Source organism: Manis pentadactyla, chromosome 6 (assembly GCF_030020395.1).
Source record: "Manis pentadactyla isolate mManPen7 chromosome 6, mManPen7.hap1, whole genome shotgun sequence".
Lineage (NCBI taxonomy): Eukaryota > Metazoa > Chordata > Mammalia > Pholidota > Manidae > Manis > Manis pentadactyla.
This window is the reverse complement of record NC_080024.1, coordinates 14357266-14383167: the sequence shown is the minus strand read 5'-3', so window position 1 is coordinate 14383167 and position 25902 is coordinate 14357266. Positions and strand designations below refer to the sequence as shown.

The following is a 25902-nucleotide window of genomic DNA, read 5'->3' as shown; positions in this document are numbered from 1 at the left end:
TTCTGGCAGTTCGGATAGGTGTGTGGTGATTCCTCACTGTTATTTTATCTTGCATTTCCCTAATGCCATGAGCATCTTTAATAATGTTTTTAATACCCTAAAACTTTTTGATTCTGTCAGGTCCAAGCCACTCCTTCTGTTTTTCTTTAGCGTGATTCTACTGTTTTACTGGACCAATAAAATGGTAAAGAAGCTGAGCATACATTTTGCTAATGTTTTGATTCATATGCTCCATGAGAACAAGATCTTATCTGTCTTGTTTTCCATGGGATTCCCCAAATGAGCACCGTGCCTGGCTGTTCACTCACTAAATATTTGCTGAATACGGTGGGTTAATGGTGGCCTCCAAAAAGACATGGCTCTATCCTAATCCCTGGGATCTGTGAACACTACCTCTTCTAGAAAAAAGGGTTCTTAGAGATGTAACTGAGGATCTCGAGATGAGGAGGTCATCCTAGATTGCCCAAGTGGGCCTTAAATCCGATGACAGGTATCTTTATAAGAGAAAGGCAGAGGGAGAGTCGAGATAGAAGGGGAGGAGACAGAAGCTGGAAGAGGCAAAGCAAGGACTCTGCCCCTGAACCTACAGGAGTGTGGCCCTTATTTCAGAATTCTGGCCTCCATGTCCTGGGCAATTACTAGCATATTTTCTCTTTTTGGATTTGCAGAGTCTGGATATTTCATATGTGTGGAATCGTATAACGTGATATTTTGTGTCTACTGCCTAAACTTAGCACAAGAGCTCCTCCCTTTCTATTCTAAATGCACTGTGATACCCCTTTTACTTTCTTAAAATGAAATTCAGAGATAATATGACCTACATAATTTTTTAGACATCTGCCTTATAATAAAATGGTAACTTTTAAAATAAGTAAATGCTGGGGCATGTCCACACTAGAACATTTCACAGGGTAGAAGGATCCTTGAACCTATAAACAGTGTTACCATGAGTGTGCCAGCTACAGGGGCTCAGACACAGGCGTGATGTGTTGGAGTCTCAAATGCAATAGTGGCATGTCCACTGGTGGCCTGAATTACCCAAATGGTGAACAGTTCTTGCTAAAGTTCCAAATAAGCCAAAGTGCAATCTTTATGTTCTCAGAAATTTCAGTATATGTTCAAACCTTGCAAGAAAATATCTGGTGCTTATTTGCAAAAACAGATTTAGGCTCATAAATCAGAGGGATACACCTACACGAATGTCTGGCAGAACACTCAAGCATTGTGTTAGACACAAAAAGTATTTTCCACGGAGGGGCACTGTCTTGTGAGTGGATGGCATATATAGCTTCCTTGACGTCATCCCCACTGAATACCACAGTGGTGCCTGCAGTCACTGAGCAAACCAAGAATGTCTCCTAGGAGACCCCACATCCCTTGCCAGGATCAGTAGGAAGCACTTCCATGTACAAGGTCACCTCTGGGTCCGTAGTCCATCAATTTCCTTGTTTTCCCACTTATTTAAGTAATTTCTCCCTCTTTGTCCCATTCTCCCTGCACTGATGAACCTGCTCAACAGCCTTCCTCTTAAAAACAAATGCATATTAAAATCTGTCTTCTTTCTGCCTTCTGCTGACCTCAGTCATGCCTTTATGGTCACCTGGATTTTGCGATATTCTCTTAACTAATCTTTCTCTCTATTCTTGATGTGTTTGCTCCCATTCTGCCCAGGACAGCAGAGGGATTGGTCAGGCGTACAGACCTCTTCCCAGGACTGAAGACCCGGCTGCCCTTCAGTGTGGTGTCTTATCGCCAGGCCCCACCCCACTTATCTGCTCTTCACATTTCAGAAAAACTTTGAAATGTTAAATGTGGAAACCTAATGCCCACTGAGATGGTACTAGGATGAAGGGCCTTTGGGAGGTGCGTAGGTCTTCGGGGTGGAGCCCTCATGAATGAGATGAGTGCCCTTATAAAAGAGACCCGGAGAGCACCCCTGTCCCTCTGCCACATAAGGCCACAGCAAGAAGACAGACATTTGTGCCCCAGGAAGCAGGGCCTCACCAGACAGCAAACCTGCCAGGGCCTTGATCCTGGACTTCCCATCCTCCGGAATGTGAGAGAAAATTCTCTTGTTGATAGGCCACACAGTCTGTGGGTGGTATAACAGCCCAGGCTGAGATGACCACTTTTTGAGATGTGGTTGACATACAATAAACTTTACACATTTAGCACCTTTCTTGAGGTATAATTTACAGCCTGTACAATTCACCCACTTGAATTGTACAATTCCGTAATTTATGGTGTTTTCGCAAAGTTTACACATATTCATATATTTAAAATGTATAATTTGGCACATTTTAACAAATGTGTGTACCCATGAAGTCACCACCATAATTAAGAAATTATCCCTGTGCCCATTTGTGATTTCTTCCCCCACCTCACTGGCAACCACTGATCTGCTTTCTGTTTGCGTTTTTGAGAATTTTATAGAAGCAAAGTCATATAGAATATACTGTATTTTTGTTTTTGTTTTTGTTCTGGCTTCTTGGTTCAGCAACATTATTTTGAGATTCATCCATGTTTTTCCATGTTTTCATCCAGTTCATTTTTTTTTGCTGTTTCTGAGAAGTATTCAACTGTATGATTAAACCACAATTTGTTCTTTGGTTGATAAAAATTGGGGTTATTACAAAGAAGCTGAGCGTGAACTTTCATGTGCAAATCTTTGTGTGACGTATGCTTTCATTCCTCGTGGGTAAGCGCTGGGAGAGGCGTGGCTGGGTCATATGGAAAGTATGTATTTGACTTTTAAGAAACTGCCATGCCACACTTTTCCAAAGTGGTTATCTCATTTTGCATCTCCTGTAGTGGTATCTGCGAGTTGCAGGAGCTTGCCCATCATGCACCTGTATGCTCAGTGCTTTTCATCGTAGCCGTTCTAGTAAAGTGGGGTGTTGGGCCCATGCAATTTAAAGGCTAGGAGCTCCTGGGAGCTCCCACTGCATTGTCACCCAGTGGCACTTCTCCAAGCCTTTGCTCAAGCTGTTCTTGCAACCTAGATGCCTCTTTCCCATCCCCCATCTTACATAGTCTTCCTTTAGCACTCAGCCCCAGTGCCGAGTGGTCTGTCTGTACATACTACACGTATGTGTATACACACACACATACACATACTTTTTAATATATTTATAATATATACGTGTTATATATATGTATAATTATTTGTATTTTTTTCCCCAAAGCATTTGCATTATGATGAGATCTGTTTGTGTGACCATTTTCTCCCTTAAGGATGGGGACCTAATACAGAGTTTGGCACATCTTGGGATTGCTGTGACGAACCACATGGCACAGACAGGACTCGCCACCCCACGAGAGCTACTCTTTCCTTATGACCAGAAAAATATAGCTCTATTTTTCTCTTGTTTAATGAGAGCTGACATTACAATAATTGTTATATGAAATGTATTGATGAGAAACAATGTGTAGCTGTTGTAATATTTTTAAATGGACATTATCCTAAGTCTTAGAAACATCCTTCAAATGCATAGAATTTGAACTTGTAAACTTCAAGGAAGTTAAACTTTGTCTGAACAAGGGCCGCCCAGTCAGTCTTGACTTTATGATTTTAATGCTTCTTGTCTGAGGATTTTAAGTATTTTTGAGTAAACTAGAGCTTGTCATTATGCTTGTAATATTTTGTTCATGTTGGTGAGTGGGAAAGGGCAGGGCTGAGAAATATACTCAGGCAGCTTCTGAGAAATTCTTGGTAGTCAGTATCTGCAAGTTTTTCAATTCTGCAGATAATAGTCTGATGTGGTTTTTACAGGTTCACAGGAGGGAGGCAGAAACATAAAAGAGTGAGCTACTTTGCAGAACAGTAGTTCCTGGTAATAAGGGGATAGTAAAGAGGTTAAATTTCAAAGTCTGATTAAAAATCACAGCTATGGAATTTGGAGTGATTGTTGCTGAGGCTTTAAAGCCTGTGGATTTGGCCTGCTGTGCACAGACAGCAGTTCTTGGTTTTTAACCCAGAGGAAAGTGGCAGCGGAACTCAAAAAACACATGCAGCGCCTTCTGGGGATACTGAGTACACTGGAATAATGCTCAGCATTAACCAGCAACTAAATGAGTTAAAACAAAGCACCGAAATGTGAGAAACACTAAAGCAATCGGGCTGACCAAAATTATTTTGAAATTGTCCTTCATAGTGGGTTTTGGTCCAAAGCCAGGTTACTCCACCCATCGTGAGCTAAATAAAGCCCTAGTAAGATCAGTCCGGCATGGTAAGATGAGAAGGCTTGTGATGAAAGCCCCTGGGGGTGTGACCTGTGCAGGAACACAGTGTAAGAGCAGTGCTTCTCAAATTCTTGCACATGAACCACCGGCGAGCCTTGTGTAGACAGGGGCTCTGGGTCAGTAGGTCCAGGCTGGGGCCTGAGGTTCTGCATCTTAAAACAGTGCCCAGGGGGAACAGGGGCTGCCTGTTCTCAGACCACATTTTGAGTTGCAAATGCAGAGACATAAGTGAACAGGTTGCTCTTTTATCATGAAATTGTTCTGTAAAAGACTCTCTGACAAAATAAGTAAGTGTGTTAACAGTCCTACTCATCTCTGGAGGGAATGAAAATCAAACTCTGATTTTTATCTTATACTTTCAGAAAGGAACTTGCGGGGGTGGGGCGGGTGGATTTCTTTATTAATGGCATTATGAAAAAGTCATTTGAGGAAACTCAGATTGAGTTGTCTTTAGGGCTGAAAATACTCATGCCATTTCTTTTACTGATGCTCCTGATTACTAAATGAACTTAAATTATATCCAGTATGTTGCGTACACTGATTAGGATGAACAATTTTTCTATCTCTTTTTTTTAATTGAAGTATCATTGATATACCATCTTATGTTGGTTTAAAATATACAAATATACAGCACAGTGGTTCACCAGTTACTCATATTGTTAAATCCTCACCCCCTCTAGTACAGTCACTGTTTGTTAATGTAGAAAGATGTTACAGAATCATTTTTTGTGTTCTCCAAACTTTACTATGGTTCCTGTGACCAACTTATATTATAATTGTGAATTATTATGCCCCTTTATCCACTTCCCCCTTCCCCCTCATTCTTCCTAACTCCTCTCCCTTGGTAACCACTGGTCCCTTCTCTGTGCCTATGAATCCACTGCTATTTCAGAGGAACAAACAATTTTTAACCTGAAGTTCTGTAAGAACAGCCACTTTTCTGGTTAGAACTTGAAAACAAAGGTTATCTGATTTGAGTATTAGATTATCCTTAGTCCAGGACCATCCTGGGTTTGAAGCCATTATTGTGGAAGTTGAAGGCACAGATTTTGAAGCCAAACTCCCTGAATTTGAATACAGTGACTACTAACCCTTACTATGTACAATGGTTTACTCCTCTGTCAAAAGGGCTGTGTTCTCTAGGTGTTCCTAACTTAAATGAGTTGATATGTGTAAAGTTCTATAGTGCCTGGCACACATATCAGCTATATAAATGTTTGTTAAATATATGACTAAAATAAATAACATACGTGTTAATGTCACGTCTTCATTGCCCAGTGGTCCTACGGCAGCCAGAAAGAAGGCCTGTTTCTCTTTTTCCCACCTGAAATATCCTGCAAGCCTTTCCCAGTAGGTAGCTGGGTCAGAGAGAAAGCTGATTTCAGCCAACACACAGGGACCCTCAGAGTGAATTCATGAAATCTGGGGACTTAACTTTATGTATTGGGTAGACTCATGTTAGACCTCTGGTTTTGCAGTTGGTGATGTATATTGGCCAGGTGGCCAAGGACATCCTAAAGTGGCCCCGCCCCTTTTCCCCTCCCGTCGTGAGACTCGAGAAGAGAGTGATGGCGGAGTATGGGATGCCGTCTACCCACGCCATGGCGGCCACCGCCATTTCCTTCACTTTCCTCATCTCTACCATGGACACATACCAGGTGAGGCGGGCGCCCCCCCCCTCCACGTAACCATACAGTGAGGCAGCAAAGGAAGGTTTCATTCAGAATTTCCCTTTTTGAGGGTCTTCATGAGATTTATGAAGAAAACTAGGGGAAACTGAAACCTATTGAGACATCAGCCACCGTTCCTTCATCAATAAAGAGGCCATGTGATTTAGCATCCAAATTAGGTTGTAGCTGAGAGGGGAAGAGGACACCATTAATACTGATACATGCTCCACGAGCATCACACGGACTGTCTCGGGAACCTGGTATGTGGCTGCCCCCAGCAGAAAGCGTTTCTTTCACCTAGAGCTGCCCAATGAGGCAGCACTTGAATCCATTCTCTCATATTCTGTTTGGAACAGACATGAGGAGTTTATGATCCTAGTAAAGATTTGCCGGGGCTGAGACGGCTCCACCAAACCCTCCTGCTAGACGCCTCAGGACAAAAATGAGTCTGTGCCCCAAATTAGCCCCCAAGGATGTCTCTGCGCCTGGTTGGAGCCCAACCATTAAAACTAATGGCTCTGCATTTTCTAGAAAACTGTCTAAATGACAGGAGATTAATAAATGTTGAAAATAGAATTTTACTTAATTAGTATCTGCTCGGATGCCAGTCATAGTCAAACCTTTTAAAAATTAGATGATTACTGCAATGAAGTTTTGTTTTGCCTGAGAACTTTTGCTCTACTTTGTGTTTAATTTACTATTTTGTCTCTTACCCATTGGGAAATTTAGATTTCGTTAAATCTCGCAGACTTGTATGGAAATGACAGTATCGTTTCACCCTGTCCCTTTACCCCAGAAACACAGGGATGTTCCACGTTCCAGGCTGTGCGGAAATGGGGGTGTCAGCCTGACACAGTAGGAAGAGGACAAGATGAGTGCTGGGTCCAGGCTCTGCCTCTGTGGCCTTCTTCCTGGTCACCTGGGTGTAGATCTCAGTTTCCTAGAAACAGATGGGTCTAAGGAATTCATCCAGCTGGGTATAATCAGTTGTCAGAACATATTTACATATCATACCAGGATCAAAAAATGTCGGAGCTCCCCAGTGCTGTCTGAATTAATTTCATGCAGACTCCTGAGCTACGTCGTACCCAGGGTCAGCTGCCCAGGGGGACATAGTGGACCCAGTGCTGGGCCCCATCAGGCTGCTCTCAGCATCCAGGGAGGCCTGTGAATGTGCCGATGGTACTTAGGAAAGAAGCAGCAAGTAGCAGCTGACTGTGGGGAAGAAACCAGCAACCACCATTTATATACTCATTTCAAGGCCATCTAGCCCTTTAAATATTCTTTTCAGCTCATGTGATGCAATAGTTTTCTTAAGACCTGAGTTGTTATGGACTTCTTTCCTATTCAGTTGTTAATCATAAATATATTTAGCTATTTGGGTTATTTGCTGTAAACTGCTCTAAATACGAGTTTATATATAAAAATATATATCATGTTTATATATCAGGCTAATGTCCAAACTCTAGTTTCTGAATGCATTAACCCATTCATTTTTAACACTCTTTCCTAAATTGAAATCTGAAACCCAGTTAATGATAAATTTTAAGAAAAGACATATGACTGTGTATTATTATACTCACATTTTACACTAGAAAGTGTGCTGGGCTTGGACTCAAAAGGTGTGACTTCTGGTTTTGACTATGTCCCTTACTGGCTGTGTGACCTTGGGCAAGAAATTTTGCCCCTCTGAGCCCTGGTTTCTCCCATGGTGAGGATGAAATGGAATGATTGGTGGAAGAGTATTTTGTGCTAAAGTTCAATATTAATGTAATTTATTGAGGTTAAGGGTTTCCTCATTTGTAGAATGAGGCCAGTAATAGAACCACTTCATAGGATTGTGTGAAGACTTAATGAGACAGTGATTATGAAGTGCTTTGAATAATACACAGTTCTCTGTCATCTTTGTTTTTTTCACTGTGGAAGACCACAGACATTAGGACTACAAGCATGTGGATTATGTCTCTATGTCCGGTTTATAAGCAGAGCATCTGAATGTTCCTTATATGACCCAGTATTAATCAGATTCCTCCGGCTGCAATTTTTACCCACCAGCAAATGTTGAGATTTAGTAAAGTCTGAACTTCTACCTTGACATCTGTGTGTAAATATGCCCATTCTTTGCTTGGGCCCAGAGCCCCTGCACTTCCTTTCCATAAAGCCAGCTGTTGCCCAGCCCGTATCCCTGTAGCAGAGGCTGGGCAAGTAGAAGGTTGGACTTGCAGATTATAGTGCTGCCCACCTACCCTGCCCTTTGCTCAGTGCTGTGTCCTTCAGAAGTTTTTATCTAAGAAGCGGTAGAAATAAGAAACTACCTACTCCACTGAAACTGCCAGCACATTAGCTGTGGCCATGGGTCTTAAAGCCAAGTTCTAGAATGTCCTGTCTGCACGTTTCTAGGTTGTGAAACTTCCTGGCAGAACTATATTCCTAGGCATCTTCCCCTTCTCTTGCCTCAGTTTTCCCATTTTTCAGATGGTTCTAGACCATCAGGTTGCTGGTCTAGGGAGTGTGAGATTGAGACTAGCAGTTATTGGAACAGGAGTCCTATGCCCTTCTGTGGCATCACCGGGAGTCTGAGCACAGACTAATTTCCTTGGTTCTCTTCTCCCTGCAGTATCCCTTTGTTCTGGGCCTGATGGTGGCTGCAGTGTTTTCCACCTTGGTGTGTCTCAGCAGACTCTACACAGGGATGCACACAGTCCTGGTAAGGCTTTGTGGCGGGACTCGCGGTTCTTGTCTGAATGGTACTGTGGCCAGCGTGTCAGTGTGTTCCTCACACCACATGTTTATCAAGCTATTTGCATATGTAGTTGTTTTTCCCATCAGGCCAATGAATTAAACAATTGTTATTTTGTGGCACATGCTACTAATGAATCATTAAGGTAATGTCAAGGAGGCTGAGGTGGGCTAGCCCCTCATGGCTGAGGATTGGCTAGAATGGCGATGGCAACTGAGGTCAGTTATTCCTCGTGGGTTATTGGTGATTTGGCAAGAAGCGCCGAAAAGGCACCCAGGCTCAGGGCTGGGAGGGTCTGGATTCCGTTTCCCCGCTGGGGCCCTGCAGAGATGCGCCTGAGTTCCCTGGCCCTCCTGTGTCTCTCACTGGTGCCTGGTGTTGGATATCCTGGGAGAGGGGCAGGGAGGGTGGAGAGGCAGAAGCAGTAGAAGTGAACAGATTGGGGGAGAGTTTGTCAACGTGTGCAGAGACAGAACAGGGAGGAAGTGAACCCAGAGAAAGGGGGCTTCCGGCTGCACCGGATTCAGAGGGCGACCTTACGCTTCCCACTTAAAAACAGAAATGCCAGCTCAGAAGAAAGCAGGGAGGACTCCAGCCAAGAGTGAGCGGAGCCAGGGCTGAGTCTAGAGTGAGGCAGGTGAGGGTCCAGTGGAAGGGGTGCCAAGCACCTCAGAACTCATGATAAAGGATTTTAATGCCATAAAATTAATGCAGAAAATTTCAAAATTAATGCAGAAATTTTCCATGATTAACAAATGTCCAAATGTTAAATAAAGCCCAGCTCTGACCCAGCATTCACACGAGCCTGCTGCTTCAGCTCCTCATCCTGGCTCCAACTGGGTACTAGGAGGAAGGGGGGCCCAGATCTTGAAAGCCCTACAAGAGCAATTAGGGGCCTGGCTCATTATCTGCCAACCAAGTCATGTCCTCACCATCCCCGTCCCATCACCCCGTGCATCTGGTGGCTTCTGAGATGCAAGGGGAGGCGGGGAGCAGAGCATTCTCGATTTGCCACACCGCTGCTTCGCATTATAAAGAGTTCGCTCCAAATACATCCACAGACTTAAATGTGGAACGGAGCAGAACTCTCTCGGGTGTTTTGGTATTTCTTTTATCTGAGGATGCTTTTTAATTTCCATAGGTTTTAATAAAAAAATGATCTTGGAAACTCAGGTTAAAATGAAAACCAAAGTAAACATGAGGATGTGGGGCTGCTCACATGAGTAGAGGACGTGGAAAACCCACCACAATAAATATACAGCTACATGGCTTGCTTTCCTTATAAAATGGGTTTTGGGGATGGGGAAGCAGCTATTTGTGGGGAAGATCATGTAGGCCTCTCATGCAGATGTCAAAGAATGGGTACAGCCACTCTTGTTGGAGCGTCTGTCCCAGAAGGACCCGGAGCAAGGGGCCTCCCACCCCCATCCTGCTCCACCATCGCTGTCCGGGACTTCTCTCACATGTGGGATTCTCTTTCATAAAGATCTTAGACCCTAACTAGGCCCAAGCCCGAGTCAGGATCAAGGCATGGCCCAGGGTGCAATGGATGCTATATGATTTCTAGTAGCCGAAGGAACAATTAATTGGTTTTAGTAGTAAGAGAGAGGTTGGCAGGCTTTATTTGGCAGCAACTTAATAAGCTCCTGCAGAACGCCAGGCTTGAAGCTGGAGCTGGGAGATACCAAAGTCAACAAAACCTGCCTCCCCAAGTCCGCTGATGGAGACAGATGTAGGCACTGCTGATCATTTGGTATGACAAGCACTGTAATTAGCATGGAACAGCTGGATCAGGCCAACTGAGGTGGCATTCCTCTCTGTGGTACCCCTCACCATCTCTGGGGACTGTCATGCTTTAGTGGTTCTCAATTTTGGCTGCGTATTCAAACCCCATGGAAAGTTTTAAACAAAAATTTTAGGATATCTGGACACCTGAATTCATATCAGCAACATTATTCACAGTAGCTGAAAGGCGGAAGCAACCTAAGTGTGCATCGCTGGATGAATGGATAAATAGCCTGTGGTACAGACATTGATGGAATACTATTCAGCCTTCAAAAGGAAGGGAGTCTGCAACACACTCACATGTGGACAAACCCTGAAGACGTTATGCAAAGAGAAATAAACCAGTCACAAAGGGGCAAATATTGTATGATTCCACTTATGTGGGATCCTAAAAGTAACCAAATTTATAGGGATGGAATGTGGAATGGTGGTTGCCAAGGCCAAGGGGAGAGGGAGAAAGGGAAATTACTGTTCAATGGATGCAGAATTTCAGTTTGGGATGATGATAAGTTGCGGAGGTAGATGGTGTGATGGTTGCACAACAGTGTGAATGTTCTTAATACCACTGAATCATGCATTTTAAAATGATTTAAGATGGTGAATTTTGTGTTACATGATTTTTACCACCATAAAATATATATACACATATATGCAAACAGACATGTCTACAGGTGGGTTCTAAGCACTGGTGTGTTTTCACAGCTCCTCAGTTTGATTTTAATGTGCAGCCAGGGTTGAGAGCCATTGATTAGACTGATTGTCCCTTAGGGCTAATCCTGGGCATGCACCTGAGCACAGCCAGAGCTGGAAGGAAGGTGGAGACCTTATCGTGCTGTGTCCACGTCATGGACGGCATACAGCACGTGAGTCATTCAGGCCTCCGCCTTGTCTCACCTCTGCACGAAGAGGAAAAGCAGTTCACGGCGAGCAGACATGTGCTTTTCTCACCATTAAGAAATCATTCTTGTCAGAGGTGAATGGTTTGCTGTGACATCAAGGCTTCGGGACAGGTTCCAGCTGCCTCCTACACAGGCCCAAGTGAAGCCCAGGGAGGCACTGAGCCTGCACCTGGTGTCACTCTACTGCTAAACCAGCTCTTCGCCTCAGGATGTCTCAAAGAAGAGTCCCCAGCAAGAAACCTGAGCTCCGCGCAAGCGCCTGCCTTCCCACACCTCATCAGCCAGGCAGTCAGCAAGCTGAATTGATTCTGGCTCTTAAAAATGCCTAGAGCCGTTCTCATAACACTGCCAGGATGTTACCTCCAAACGCGATTATGCTGTTCCCTGCACAGAAGAGAAGTTTCTCCACTTCCTGCTGGATGTGAATGATGACATGATAGCCAACTGTGAGCAGCAGCCCTCTGGGGACCTGAGGGGAGTCCCCTTTTGAGAGCGGTCAGCACTGTTCATGCCAAAACACTGAAATAAAACACAGGGGTCCTGATGACATCCTTGAGCTTCTGACAGCACCACACCTGGGGCCACTGTACCTCTGGGCCTCCTGTTCTAGGTAAAAAGTTCCTCATTGCTCAAGCTGATCTTTATTAAGATATTATATTTCTCATAATGAAAAGTACCCTAACCGATGATTTACAGAAACAATTCTTTGGTGTGTAATTTCATGTTCTCTTGGCTTGAAGAGTACACCAGTTGCAGCCAGCTAAAGGGGGATGAAAGGAAAAAGAGGGTAGAATATCTTGGAAGGATGGGGGCAGCTCATGGAATTTACCATGAACAGAGTCGACACGTAAGCCTCAGGGAGGACCAGAAGTGGGGGCTCTGAGCTCCACTTCCTCTCCCTTTGGAGCTGCTGTTCCCAGGACCCCACATCAACAATCTCTCTCTTGGATCAAAACCTTAACTTCTAGATTGGACAGGTCACTACCTTGGACCAGTGAGCGTTGGCAGGGAGATGAGGTCACAGAACAGAAGCAGGACTCTGGAAGCCACCCCTGTGAGTCTCAGTGGCAGAGTCCAGAGAGCAGGGACTTGGAAGACACCTCGGTAAGTTCACCACTGTGGAGAATGCACACACCTATGTGATCACCATCTGCATGAGGCAGGACTTCCTGAATGCAGATCACAAACATCTATTCAAACTCACTTCAACTTAAAGGGAAATGTATTGGCTTTTATAAGCACAGTGTATGAAGGGCAGAGGTTCAGTGGCCACTGGGGAAGTGGGACCCGAGGTCTGGATCTTCATTGGAAGTCCCCCAACTCTTTCCCAAGGACATCTCTGCATCTCTCTGCATGTGGGATCTGTGCCCTTGGGCTGCCCTCTCTCTGAGGCTGGACCCAGGAAGCACTAAGCTTGCACCTGTACTGTTTTGCTTCTGAAATAATTCCACTAGGGAGAATTTCAAGGAAGGCCAAGGAGCCCACTGCTGCATCAAATGCTATCCAAGGATGCCAAGGACTGTGATTAGACCAACTGGGTCAGGAGCCAACCTGTGTGAGCAGGGACCATGATTGGCAGCACTGGGTGGGTCGAGATTAGAATTGGCGTGTGGGAGGGGCAGTTCTCCAAAATGCCATGGGTCTGTTACCAGAAGAAAAGGCCCAAACCCCAGTGACATCCTGTCTACCTCATCATTAATGCATTTTTTATATTCTTTCAGACTCAAAAACTGGACATTGTACTTGTGTTTGAGGGGAAAGGAGGACGAGAATAAATCAGGAAGGTTGGTTGTACTATATTTGTGATACTTGAAATTAACCAACTCACACAGACTTGATTTCAAGTCCTTTGACTGGGAAAGCCATCATTCCTAACCTCTTAACAGTTAAAATTAGCTGGAACTTTTGTTGCTCTTAGATCAGCAAATGGTTGTTCCATTATTTTGAACTTGAGTTAGCTGAAATGCTGCTCTATTTTATTGTCCCTAAATTGTTTGATCTGCAGATAATTAGGTAGATATTACGTTTAATTTGCTTAGTCATTTCTTTTTTTTTCTCCTAAGTATTGCTTTAGTTTTGGTTACAGTTGGAAAACGTTGAAAAGGCTCCTCACATATTAAATTATCTCCAGACCATAGAAAACTGTGTTCTGGCTTTGGACTAGAGCATTTTTGGAGAGTTTTTTCAAGTTCTTTGAAACTATTAAAAAAAAAAAAACACTTCAAACTGCTTTACTGAATATAGAGGAGGGGGCTAATTGTAGTATAAATTATACCCCACCAAGCCTTACTTTCTGTTGTACTCAGTTGGATGAGTTAGTTACTGAGATAAAAAAGGGAGCTTTGTTGTATTTCTGAGCATCAGTCACCATGTTGTTATGCCCAGTGTTTTCTCTTTACCTTGAGGAGAAATGTTTTTTTACTCTTTTATTAGAATAGAGAATTATTTCTGGTTTCAAAAATAATAAGTACTCATGGCAAAACATTCATCCCTTCTTGTTTTTAAAGTTGTGGTTTTTTAAAAAAGACAAATATTATTAGTTCACCTCCATGGAAGTTCAGCCAGCCATTTGTTAAGATGATATAATGGGAAACTGCAGGCATTTTCTGCTTCTGTATCAATTGATTCACACAATTTCCAGCAAGAACTGCTTGTGATAGGTATTCTAACAACAAACATAGGCCAATTAATTTTTTTTCTCCTTTCTCAACACAGAAAGCTACAGTTGGGGCATAGATTTCCTTCTGTTCTGTATGTGTGAAGTGACTAGGCTCCAGAAGTATTCTAAATCTAGGAGGGGAAGTGGGATTGAGCCTTGAGTGGAGCCCACAGAAGATGTAGAGACAGAAGTTGGTCAAAACACCAGGATCATGCAATGGTCAGAGTTTCTGACAGGGCAGTGGGCCAAAATCTAAAGGGCTGAAGCGGGCACAGGCTGGTAGTGGGCCGGTTTACCTCAGACCAGAGGCCACTTACAGCCTTCCTGCTGCGGTAGAAACTGGCTGGCCTCCGAAGCTCTTCCAGTGTGGCTGCTGTCAGCCCTGACGGAGGGAGGGTGACAGCTGACTGACAGCTTCTGGCTACAGAGACGGTCAGACGGCAAGGTGACTGTGGGGAAGCAGACAGTTTACTGCAGTAAGAATAGCACAGAAGTGCCCTATATTCCAGGTTGCTGAAGAGGGAGCTCAGGTGAATGATTAAAGTCTACATTGTACTGAGAATGCATTGACTTCTTTCAAATAAATAAAAAACAACCACATTTGGGGACAGAGCACAGATTTGAGATGTAGCACTATTGGGGTTGTATTTGTATTCTAGGAGAATCTGTTATTGGCAAAATAAGAGTAAAGGATTGGGTTAACCTTCCATGGAAGCCAGTCTCCATATGTGCCTTTCTCTTATTAGGTACTTGCTTTTTGGTTTATATAGTATGTTACAGTTTCTTTGAAGAATGGAGTTTTTCTATAAGCTTATAATCATATGCCTCTCAATGGAAAAAGCACTGTGTTCAAAATTTGTGTGTGAAATTAGCCCTTGTAAAATGAATCAGACCTCCCCATTTATTTACATGATTTTTAAAAACAGATTCTTTGACCTGTTGGGAAAATATACACACAAATTTCTGCCATAATGTTCACTGTTGCTATGGCATCTCTAAAAATACTGAAATGCAGATGCACTTTATTTTCTTCTCTAAGTTATTACTAGTTTATCCTACTAATGGAACAAAAGGGAAAAAGAAATGATTTGCTCTGATTCCTCAACTAATCACTAGAACTGGAGAATAAAGCCTTATCTCTAAATCAAGTTGATTTGAGAAAAATTCAGGAAAAATTCGATCTAGCCAGTAAACTATTCATCTTTTACAGAAGGCAAATATATTCCTTAGAAAAAAAGAATCTTATGTATTTAATATCAGTAGTTCAAAGCTGGGAAGGCAAAAGCAACCCCAGTGTGCTAGGAGCCAAGTGACCTTGTCTGCCTTAGCTAGGAAAGCCTCTTATATTCCCTCTGTCTCAAAATCTGTTTGGAAAAATTAGGAAGAAAACATAAGTGAATATTTATATAAGCTTAAAAGGCCTTTTTAGGCCTGATACCGAATGTAATAATCCGCAAAAGAAAAGATTAGAAGAGCTGTCTACATACTTTTTTTTAACTTGTATATATATATATTAAAAAGTCATCATAAATACAATAAGTGATAGACAAAGAATTAATATAATGTAAGTCATCAATAAGCAAAAGCCACATATACCAATAGATAAGAACAGGTAATGTCCAAAAGAAGAAAGAAAGTCTAATAAATCTAAGGAAACAATTTCACCTGTATTTATAAGGATTTATAGAAGTCATGAAAGAAGAACAGGTGACAGTGAGATGTCATTTAAAAATTTTTGCCGGTAGGATTGCCATCTTTTTATTTTATTTATTTTTTTACCAGTCAATGTTGATAAGGGGTTGAGTAATGGCATATTCTCATAAGGGGACCTTTTGATATAATTAATATGTATCAAAGCACTTAAAGTGTGTGATGCATACTTCTCGACCAGGAATTCTTTCTGAGAATTCATCCTAAAGAATCCTTGAATAAATACATACAGGCATTGGAATAAGGTTGTAGTGTGTTATTTAAAATAGTGTAATGAGTTAATGTGTGACAAATAAATGCACAGCAATAAGGAGCTGCCCAAATTAACTACATACCAAAATATGGGATAATATTCAGCTATTTAACATTATATGATTAAATATTTATTGATATAGCAGTTTTATTCATAATTTCTAAAAACTGGAAACTACGCAGATGCCCTTCTGGAGCCAGGGAATGGATGAACCATGGCACGTGTGCACAGTGGGTCACTCTCAGCAACCATAAGGAGCCAGCCGAGGTTGCATGTAGTACCTTAGGTGGCGCTCATATGAATTTGCCAAATGAAAGAAACCAGACTCAAAAGGCTACAGACTGTGCGGTTAATGTTTTCGATATCTGGAAAAGGCAAGACCAAAGCAACGGAGAAAAGAAAAGTGTTTGCCAGGAGTTTGGGCTGGAGGGGTGGGGGTCAGGGCAGAGGGCTGGTCTGGAAAGGAACAGGATGACAGTTTGGGAGGATGATCGTACCTTACCCTGATGATGACGGTCTTTACCAAAGTCTATGCATTTGTCAAAACTCATAGAACTGTGTAAATTTAAAAAGTGAACTTTAGCGTATGTAAATTTTAAAATTTAATTACACTCCTAAATATGAGAGAAAGGCAAGGTGGGAAGAGGAAGAGAAATGCAGGGGAATGAAGGCGAAAGAGGCTCCAGTTAAAAAAACCTTGGTGACACGGAAATCTGTTACAAAGTATATCATCAAGTGGAAAGCATGCCCCTCTGCTGCATTTTGCAGTGTTCTGTGGACCACTGTCCCATGAGGTTCTCTGGTGAGCAGAAAAGATTCCTTAAGCCGTTTGTGAGAAGTCTTCTGCCGCTCCTCAGCCCCATACACAATAGTATACAAAGGTTCTTGAACTTTTGAAATCAAAGAAACCATTTTAACATTGCCCACCCAACGCTCTATCCTATTTAATACACTCAAGAAAATTGAAGTGTTTGCTTTAATATGCATTATAGATCTCTGGCCAGCTCTTTTATTATTCCTGCGGAAATTTCTGAATCTCAAATTGATTTCTTTTGGCTACTTTGTATGTTTCTGGACTGCCTCCGCCCTGACATCTAGTGATGGATGCTCAGTAAATGCACTGTTTGCCTGATTAAACAGTAGTTTTATTTTTAAAACAACAGCAAAAATGCAAGACACTATATTGGAGCAGAAAGAGAATTGACTTTAGGTAACTTTTATCTTTTTGTTTATATTTTTTTATTGAGGTACAGGCAATAAAATGCACAAATCTTAGTGTACAACTTGATGAATTCTGATGTGTGCATACTCATATAACCATCACCCAGATCAAGATATCAGACATTCTCAGTAATTGACTTTTAGAGCAAATATGCATGTTTTACTGTTGAGTATGAATGCAGAAGTAAAACTGTTGGGTCATTAACTTTAGGATAGATACTTGTGTTTTCTGTAGAATCCTATCAGTAGTATATGAGATTCCCAGTCCTCCACAGCCTTGACATCACTCGCTAATGTCAGTCATTTTCATTTTAGCCATTGTTCTTTTGTTTTGATTTCTCTGATAAATAATGGCAATTCCAGGCCTTTTCATGTTTATTGCCCATTTATATAGCCTCTTTTGTGAGAAACTTGTCTTTTCACCATTTTTTTAATTGGATTACTTGTCTTTCCTTTATTGACTTACTGGTGAGTCACTGGTCAGATACATGTACTGCAAATTTCCCATTCTGTGGCTTGCCTTTTTACTCTACTGGTGGTATCTTTAGGTAGACAGAAGTTCTTAATTTTCACATGGCCCAGTTATCCATCTTTATGTATGTCTACAACTTTGTGTGTCCTGTTTAAGATATTTTTCCCTTCCCAAGGTCATGAAGATAGTATGCTGTTTGGGAAGTTTTATTTTGCTTCTTATTTAGATATATAATCTATTGCAGTTGGTTTTGATTTGTTTTTGTTCTATAAGAATACCCAATATATTCAACAGCATTTATTGAAAGGATTGATCTTTTTGCATTTACTGAAGTGTCAACTTTGTCATAAATCAAGAGACTATTTATACTTTCTCTCTACCCGTACTCTGTGTTCTTGTCCCTTGTTTTTCTGTCTTCATGCCAGTACCACTCTCTTACTTACTGTAGCTTGTGAAGATACTTGATGTCAGGTGGTGAAATCTTCCAATGATGTTCTTCCAGTATTTTAACTCTCCCATTTTCCCTCTTTGTTAGCTTGTTATAAAGGTTTTCGAATTCTTTTAGTGGTTTCCCAAGAGATTAAAACACCTATCTTTGATTTATGAGAGTCAAATGCAAATTAGTGCCTTTACTACTTCCTACTGTGAATGGGTTATTAAGAGAAATTTAATTCTACATATATTTAAAGCCCACATGAGCTTATTTTTGTTGTTTTAATATACATTTAGGTTGATCTTCAGATTTTTCCTTTCTGTTTATCTTCATTCTTTCTTACAGTTCTCTTCTTCCATCTGGCATCTCCTGCCTTCTGCCTAAATTACTCTATTTAGTGTGTCTTTTAGTATGGTTCTACTGGTAATGAATTCTCTCAGCTTTTGCTTTTTTAAGAAATCTCTTTATTTCACTCTCATTTTTTAAGGAATATGTTTGCTAGGCATGTAATTCTCTGTGTCATTCCCTCCAGTGTTCCAGAAGAGGCTTCTTGCCACTTCGCTCACCTTTAGTGTGGACTGAATTAGTGTGGTCAGATCAGTCAGGTTGGCATTGAGTTTCCAGATCTCATACCTGCCAAGCAAGAATGACTTTTTAAAGTTATGGATAATTTATTAGCATAAGCTTTTTGGAGGGCCTTTTGCAAAATATATTACAATCTTAAGTGTACATTTATAGCCTTCTAGACTCCTGGCCCATTTCTAGTTTATCTTAAAGCATATAATTGCACAAGTATAACAGTAAAAATAATCATAGCAAATATTTACAAAGCCCTCATGATCTACTAGACTCCCTTCTAAGTGCCTTACTGTATTAACTACTTTACAGGCTAGTTAACAGAAACCCTAGAAGGGAGGTACTATTATTACCCCAATCTTACAGATGAAGCAGAGAGACGTTAAGTAACCTGACAAAAGATTGTACGTTGGTAAGAGATTGAACTGAGATCTAAAACCAAGTCTGACTTCAGAATCCATGCTTTTAGTTACCTTTCTCTACTGCCCCTGCAGGATGTTCATTAATACAGTTAGCACATCATGAGATGACACTAAATACACATCAATCAGATCTAGTTAAGTAAAGTATGGTATTTCCATAGAGTGGCATGTTATATAGCTATTAAGATAATATAGTTCTGCAATTATGAAAAGATGTGGATGACATATTGTCAATGAAAAAAAGCAGATTACAGAGCAGCATATATAGTGTGGTGCCATTAGCTGTAAAATTGGGATTGGGGAGTGGTTGGTTTTGGACGGAGGGCTCTGAAATGCATTTTTAATAGTGAGCCTGACTTGTTTTTGGCAAAAACAGTAAAACTCCTTTTATTCAATGGATGGAGACCATTATCTTATTCTTCTTTTATCCAAGTATAGTTCTTAGAATTTAATAGCCAACTGAAAAATAATAGCATATGGTGGCTTTTGAATGAATGAATGAATATTTGAGCTTTACTATCATTTACATGAGTGTGTCCTATAAAAGAAGAAAGATTTTAGACTTTATTGTTTTGAAAGGTAGTTCTTCTTTGGGCACTTGCATTCTTTTAATTTCTTCCCTTGCACTTTTTTTTTTTTCAAACAACAACATTTAATGTAGATTTTGGCAATAAAAAAATATGTAGGTTTCAAGGAGCATATGTCTCATCCTTTTATTTAGGAATCAACTAAAAAGTTTACAAACCATTAATTTATAGAATTCCTCTTAGTTGCTGAAACCCTGTCTCCCAAATCTAATTGAAAAGGAGGACCAAGTTCTCAATAGAATTAATATCTTTCTATCCCTTCTCTGTGGTGCTGTTTCAAAATGAGAAATTCACCTAGAAGACTTTAGATTGGAGCTAGGACAAGTTGCCTGTGGCAAAAAATAGCAGTGTCTAGCTAGCTACAAAGGATAAATGGACTGCTTATCTATCACAGCCATAAAACTGCCTGAGAATTGGCCTCATTACCAAAGCATGTCCTGTTGGTGATCTGAGGAACACTAATTGGGGCACAGCAGGTGGACATAGAAAAGTGAAGTAGCTGTCTTGCATCTAGAACGTGATTTTCATCTCAAAACACTACTGATGGGGTTTATATGTGAATGTTCCTTAAAACTTGCTACTTGGGAAAGGAAATGAACACTTCATGTATCATTTTTAAATGCACATGGACTTCCTGTAAGCGCTTTATTAAATGTTGTATTTGATTTTTTAAAACCCCTGAAACCTCCATAAAATCCTTCTATGTGCATAGGTCTATGGGCACAGCTTACCCCTGAGCTCTCACCACACTTGTGAAAACAAGGGATCACCGAAGTGCCATAGTCTTGTACCTCATGGTATCTTGGATTTTGCTTCTCCATTTTCATAAGGTCATATGGCCTCACCTTCTCACCTGACTCACATACTGACAAGGAAGTGACAGTCTTTGTGACTGAGATGGTCCAGCCTCATGAAAGACATTGCATGGCCATATTTGACATGACTGGAACAGTCTGCAAAGCAAGACGGACATTTTCTGTCTCCAGTGATCTCCAGCCCCTACTGTGACTGGGCTCCAAAGGATTCTCTGAGGGAGTTTTGTTTTGCCCAGGGAGCCAGGACTCAAGGGTTCAAGCCCACATTCCCCAGGGTAAGTGACAAGGAACTTGGGCAGATGTGATTTTCCTCTAAATAGGAGCAGCCGTGTCACCAGGTCTACAGAGAGTTTCAGATCTTTCTCAGGAACCTCTTTGCACACTAGCGTTTCTACATCAGAATATCATAGGACTTTCAGAAGCTATGCCATCACTTTCAAGTTTGGTACTCATTTGGAAGTTTTTCTCTTTTATGTGTGTTTCAAAACAGCACATTGGAAGCTCTGACCTGCCATGGTCAGCATGAAGAGCCTGCGTTGGCCTCTGGGATTTAGTAAGGTGGGATAGCCTTTGCCATTGATGGTGTGGTCCCCTGACCAGGAGCATTAGTATCACCTGGGAGCTTGTTAGAAATGCAGGCTGTCAGGCCCCACCTGGACCTACTGAATCAGAGCCCGCTTTTTAACAAGCTTCCCAGAGGATTCTAATGCAAGCTTTGAAAGTTTGAAAAGCACTGAAACACTGCACCCAACATCCCAGCAAATATGGGGACGATGCCAATTAAGTTTCAGCCTGCATGGGCTTGCTCAACAGTTACATTATATCGAACATGACTTTCGTCTGTTCTCTTATTGCTCAGAGGCCCCTCTGCCCACCCAGACTTGAGAAAAATCACTTAAATGTTTGACATGTCTTCAGTGTCTTCTAGCTAGACTTGTCATTCTTGCAAGCTGCTTAGCAGTTGTCAAAGATGATAGAACCTGCCTCGAAGCTTATTTGATCTAATGTCATAATCTTGTTGACCTGCCAAGCCCTGTGATTTATTATAGTTAGAGCTGTTTGTATTAATGCAAGTTATGGGTGGGGAAATTTTGTGTGTTTCATGAAGATCTACTGTTTGGACTTGTTAGAGTCTGTGAAGCCACGGAAAACACATAATTATATCCTAAATCACGTTGCATATTGGCAACCTTTAGGAATACATAATATCCCGAAATATCTTTCTAGTTAATACTGATATTGTATCATCACATTAAGAAACTTAGCACCTACCTTATTTATTTTAGCAAACCAGTGCCATTTAAAGAAAATATACGTAGGAAAACAAGTTAAAAATTGCAGTTGTTATGAGGAATATGCATATTGAATCATCCAAGAAAACTAGTCCTATGAATAAACACTAAAATAATTATCTACTTGCTAGAGTGTCATTTTTCAATGGTAAAATCATTAACTCTTGTCCAAATATAAAGTGAATGTTTCAAGGACTTCATTCAACTGATTAATAAATGAATGAACCAGTAAGATATAAAGAACTAAATATTTACAGACAATTTAATAAAGAAATATTATCTTAAGATTGCTGGGTTACATACAAAACTGGTTGTCCTACAGGGCAAAAAGCTATAACCAGTGGAGTTATCATTTCCACTGAAAAGAAATTATTTGCCTCTCTACCAAACAAAAAATCGTAATCAGCTAGCGTGTCACTTCAGAAAGTCTGAGGCCTTTAATCAATAGGAAACAATGAGATAATATACGACTGTCCCTTCTATAATCGTTTTACTCCCATATGATGATGAAATGAGTTTTTTTGTCTCATGTCCAAGTTTTATATAATTTTTCTTGAGACACTTGTAGAAAAGGATTTTCTCTTAAGAATGTCAATGTAGTTTCTGTAATGTAATGAAGGCTTAAATATGTTCACTTTCCAACTGGGTGTTTGTGGGAAGTGGTAGAAGGTGGATGGACACTGTGTGGCATACCTTTTTCTATCTCATACAAAGTTGCTCCTGAGTTTCAATGAGTTTCCAAAAAAGTCATCTTCAGAGCCTTCTCTTTATAATCAAAGACTTCCGTGCCTAGTGAGCGTCAGTCCGGATGTGCGCTTGGCTATCTGAGTGGCTCAGAGAACAGTCGGGGCTCGGGAAGGTCGGCATCAGTGCCGTAGTGCCTACTCAGGGAGCCACAGACATCAGGAAGTTTCTGCTAATGCTCCCACCACGTGGACAGGGAAGTCTGCTTCCTGTTTGGATTGATCCTTGTGGACATTGGTGTGTTTCAGTGGAAATTAATAATTCTGAACTTATGCATGCACTCTTTCTCCCCTATACATATGTTAATTATATGACTTGTAGGTTTCTCTCTGTAATCATTTATATTCATATTCATGAACCATGTTGCCTCCCTCTTGCCATTTGGCTTCTATTGAATCTCATCTGCATTATTCTTAAAAACTGAATCACTTGTGAGCTAGCATGGAAAAGAGTAAGTATTCTGACTGAGTTAACTAGGAAACATTGATCTATACCGAGAGATTATTTTCTAGGATGATTGTAGGGGTTTGGGTTTTTCATTTTGTTTTTCTTAGTTTGTTGTAATGTCTGCTCACATTCAGGACATTCACTGCCTCTACAAAGAAGTGGGTCTTGGCTGTTACTGTGTTCCTGGCTTCAGCTCGCTGGTGCAGGCAGCCAAGGGCAGAGAGGGCCCTTCACATGCTCAGCGGGGGACCTGGCAGAGGGGAAGATGCCAGAATCACAGCGTTCTCAGCATAAATAGTTCCAAGATCTGAATGCATTCTTTCCTAACAATTGAATGAATGGGTTTGTACTCTCCCCTTCTTTCTAGTTAGCTAACCTTGTGTTGTGTTAGTCTGCTCAATAGCATTCTTCAGGGAAGATGTTTGGAGATAGAATGTAAATTTGTTGCTGTAAACTGCATATGGGAATGTGACTGGAGGGCCAGAATGCAGCTGGGAGTTCTCAGGGTTAGAGCCTGCTGTTGAAATATCTAGGTGTTTACCGGAAGGAAGTTTCTATTTGGCTAAGAATAGAAGCACTGGTTTATATGTTGATATAAGCATTCACCAAAATTTGTTCTGATGCTTGGGACAGACAGCTCTATTAGCATTCTTTCCTAAACACTTCTGATTGTCCTTATTATTGTTTTCTGTAATGAGAGATAATAAAGTGTAGGCTTTTATCAAAACACTAAGGATTATGACTGAAAATCAGAATAGGAACAAAAATCAAAGGGATCTGGATTTTTCTGCATTTTAACTTTGGGAAATGTTTGTTTCATTTAGTGATTTTTTTTCCCCCCAGATAATTTAAAAGGCTTAGTTTAAACCTGGGATGGTAAGTTGAGTTGAAGGTTTATGATATTTCAAACAATGCTATCTGTACTGTAGCACTGTTAACACATCTCATGTGTCTTTATTTTAAATGTTACTTGTATCATGGAGGAATGGTCTGTTGACTAGCATACAGATTTCATTTTCTTGGCATGTTGTGAAAATCTGTCAGCTGATTATTTCTATTTTTGTCTGTTTTGAAGCATTCTGATGGTAACATCCTGATTCCTTTGCCTAGATTGCATTTTTATTAAAACTAATAAATATTGACTAGAATATATTGAACATGCTGGGAAGCATGGAGAGGGTAATCATCTGTATACCCAAGTGGAAAAAAACTACTCCGAACATTTTACTTTTTTTCCTTCTGATGCTTCATCCATGTATCCAAGTATATATTTATATAAAATCAGATACATTTCTGATTTTATGTAACATTCCATAAGAAAACAATCCATAAGAAAGCAGTATATATATTTTTTTGCTTTGTTTTTTTAAAATTTATTTTGGTATCATTAATCTACAATTACATGAGGAACATTATGTTTACTAGGCTCCCCCCTTCACCAAGTCCCCCCCCACATACCCCTTCACAGTCACTGTCCATCTGCATAGTAAGATGCTGTAAAATCACTTTTTGTCTTCTCTGTGTTGCACAGCCCTCCCCGTGCCCCCACACACACACTATACATGCTAATCTTAATGCCCCCTTTCTTTTTCCCCGCCCTTATCCCTCCCTTCCCACCCATCCTCCCCAGTCCCTTTCCCTTTGGTAACTATTAGTCCATTCTCGGGTTCTGTGATTCTGCTGCTGTTTTGTTCCTTCAGTTTTCTTTTGTTCTTATACTCCACATATGAGTGAAATCATTTGGTACTTTTCTATCTCTGCCTGGCTTATTTCACTGAGCATAATACCCTCTAGCTCCATCCATGTTGTTGTAAATGGTAGGATCTGTTTTTTTCTTATGGCTGAGTAATATTCCATTGTGTATATGTACCACATCTTCTTTATCCATTCATCTACTGATGAACATTTAGGTTGCATCCATATCTTGGCTATTGTAAATAGTGCAGCGATAAACATAGGGGTGCATCTGTCTTTTTCAAACTGGAGTGCTGCATTCTTAGGGTAAATTCCTAGAAGTGGAATTCCTGGGTCAAATGGTATTTCTATTTTGAGCATTTTGAGGAACCTCCATACTGCTTTCCACAGTGGTTGAACTAATTTACATTCCCACCAGCAGTGTAGGAGGGTTCCCCTTTCTCCACAGCCTCGCCAATATTTGTTGTTGTTTGTCTTTTCGATGATGGCGATCCTTACTGGTGTGAGGTGATACCTCATTGTGGTTTTAGTTTACATTTCTCTGATGATTAGCGATGTGGAGCATCTTTTCATGTGGCTGTTGGCCATCTGGATTTCTTCTTTAGATAACTGTCTATTCAGCTCCTCTGCCCATTTTTTAATTGGATTATTTGCTTTTTGTTTGTTGAGGTGTGTGAGCTCTTTATATATTTTGGATGTCAACCCTTTATCGGATCTGTCATTTATGAATATATTCTCCCATACTGTAGGATACCTTTTTGTTCTATTGATGGTGTCCTTTGCTGTACAGAAGCTTTTTAGCTTGATATAGTCGAGCAGTATGTATTTTTATCTCATTTTTGGTGTAAGCAACACTATGCTTGATTTATATCTTTCCAGATTCTTTCTTATTATGATGCATGTGCTCCTCTTTATGCGATTTCTTTTTTTTGCTAGTTTGTGTTTTCTGATTGTTCTACAGTGGAGCATGTGTTTCTTTTTGGTCTTACTTGGTGTAAATTGCAGTAACCCAATGAGAATCATCCCCATGCATAAACCTCTGTGAGCAGCTTTATTATTTTCTCTGCTTATTTTCTTAGGATAAATTCCTAGGAGTGGATAATTGGGTTGGAGTGGTGAATAGACTGTGTATTTTGTGTACTTTGTGGCCTTTGGAAAAGAGTTTTAAATCTCTTGTTTTCAGAGTAAAGAACATTCTGTTGTTTTCACCCTCCCGTCTTTCCCTTAAGCTTTAGCACCA

General features: G+C 40.9%; 1 protein-coding gene across 1 annotated transcript in view; it reads left to right on the top strand.

Moving 5' to 3' along the window:
* Window positions 1-25902, top strand: part of SGPP2 (sphingosine-1-phosphate phosphatase 2) — a 104594-nt gene that overhangs the window by 68715 nt on the left and 9977 nt on the right. Inside the window, exons 3-4 of the mRNA XM_036913979.2 lie at window positions 5721-5900; window positions 8530-8619. Of these exons, the coding sequence (XP_036769874.2) occupies window positions 5721-5900; window positions 8530-8619 (270 nt within the window). The remainder of the gene's footprint in view (window positions 1-5720; window positions 5901-8529; window positions 8620-25902) is intronic.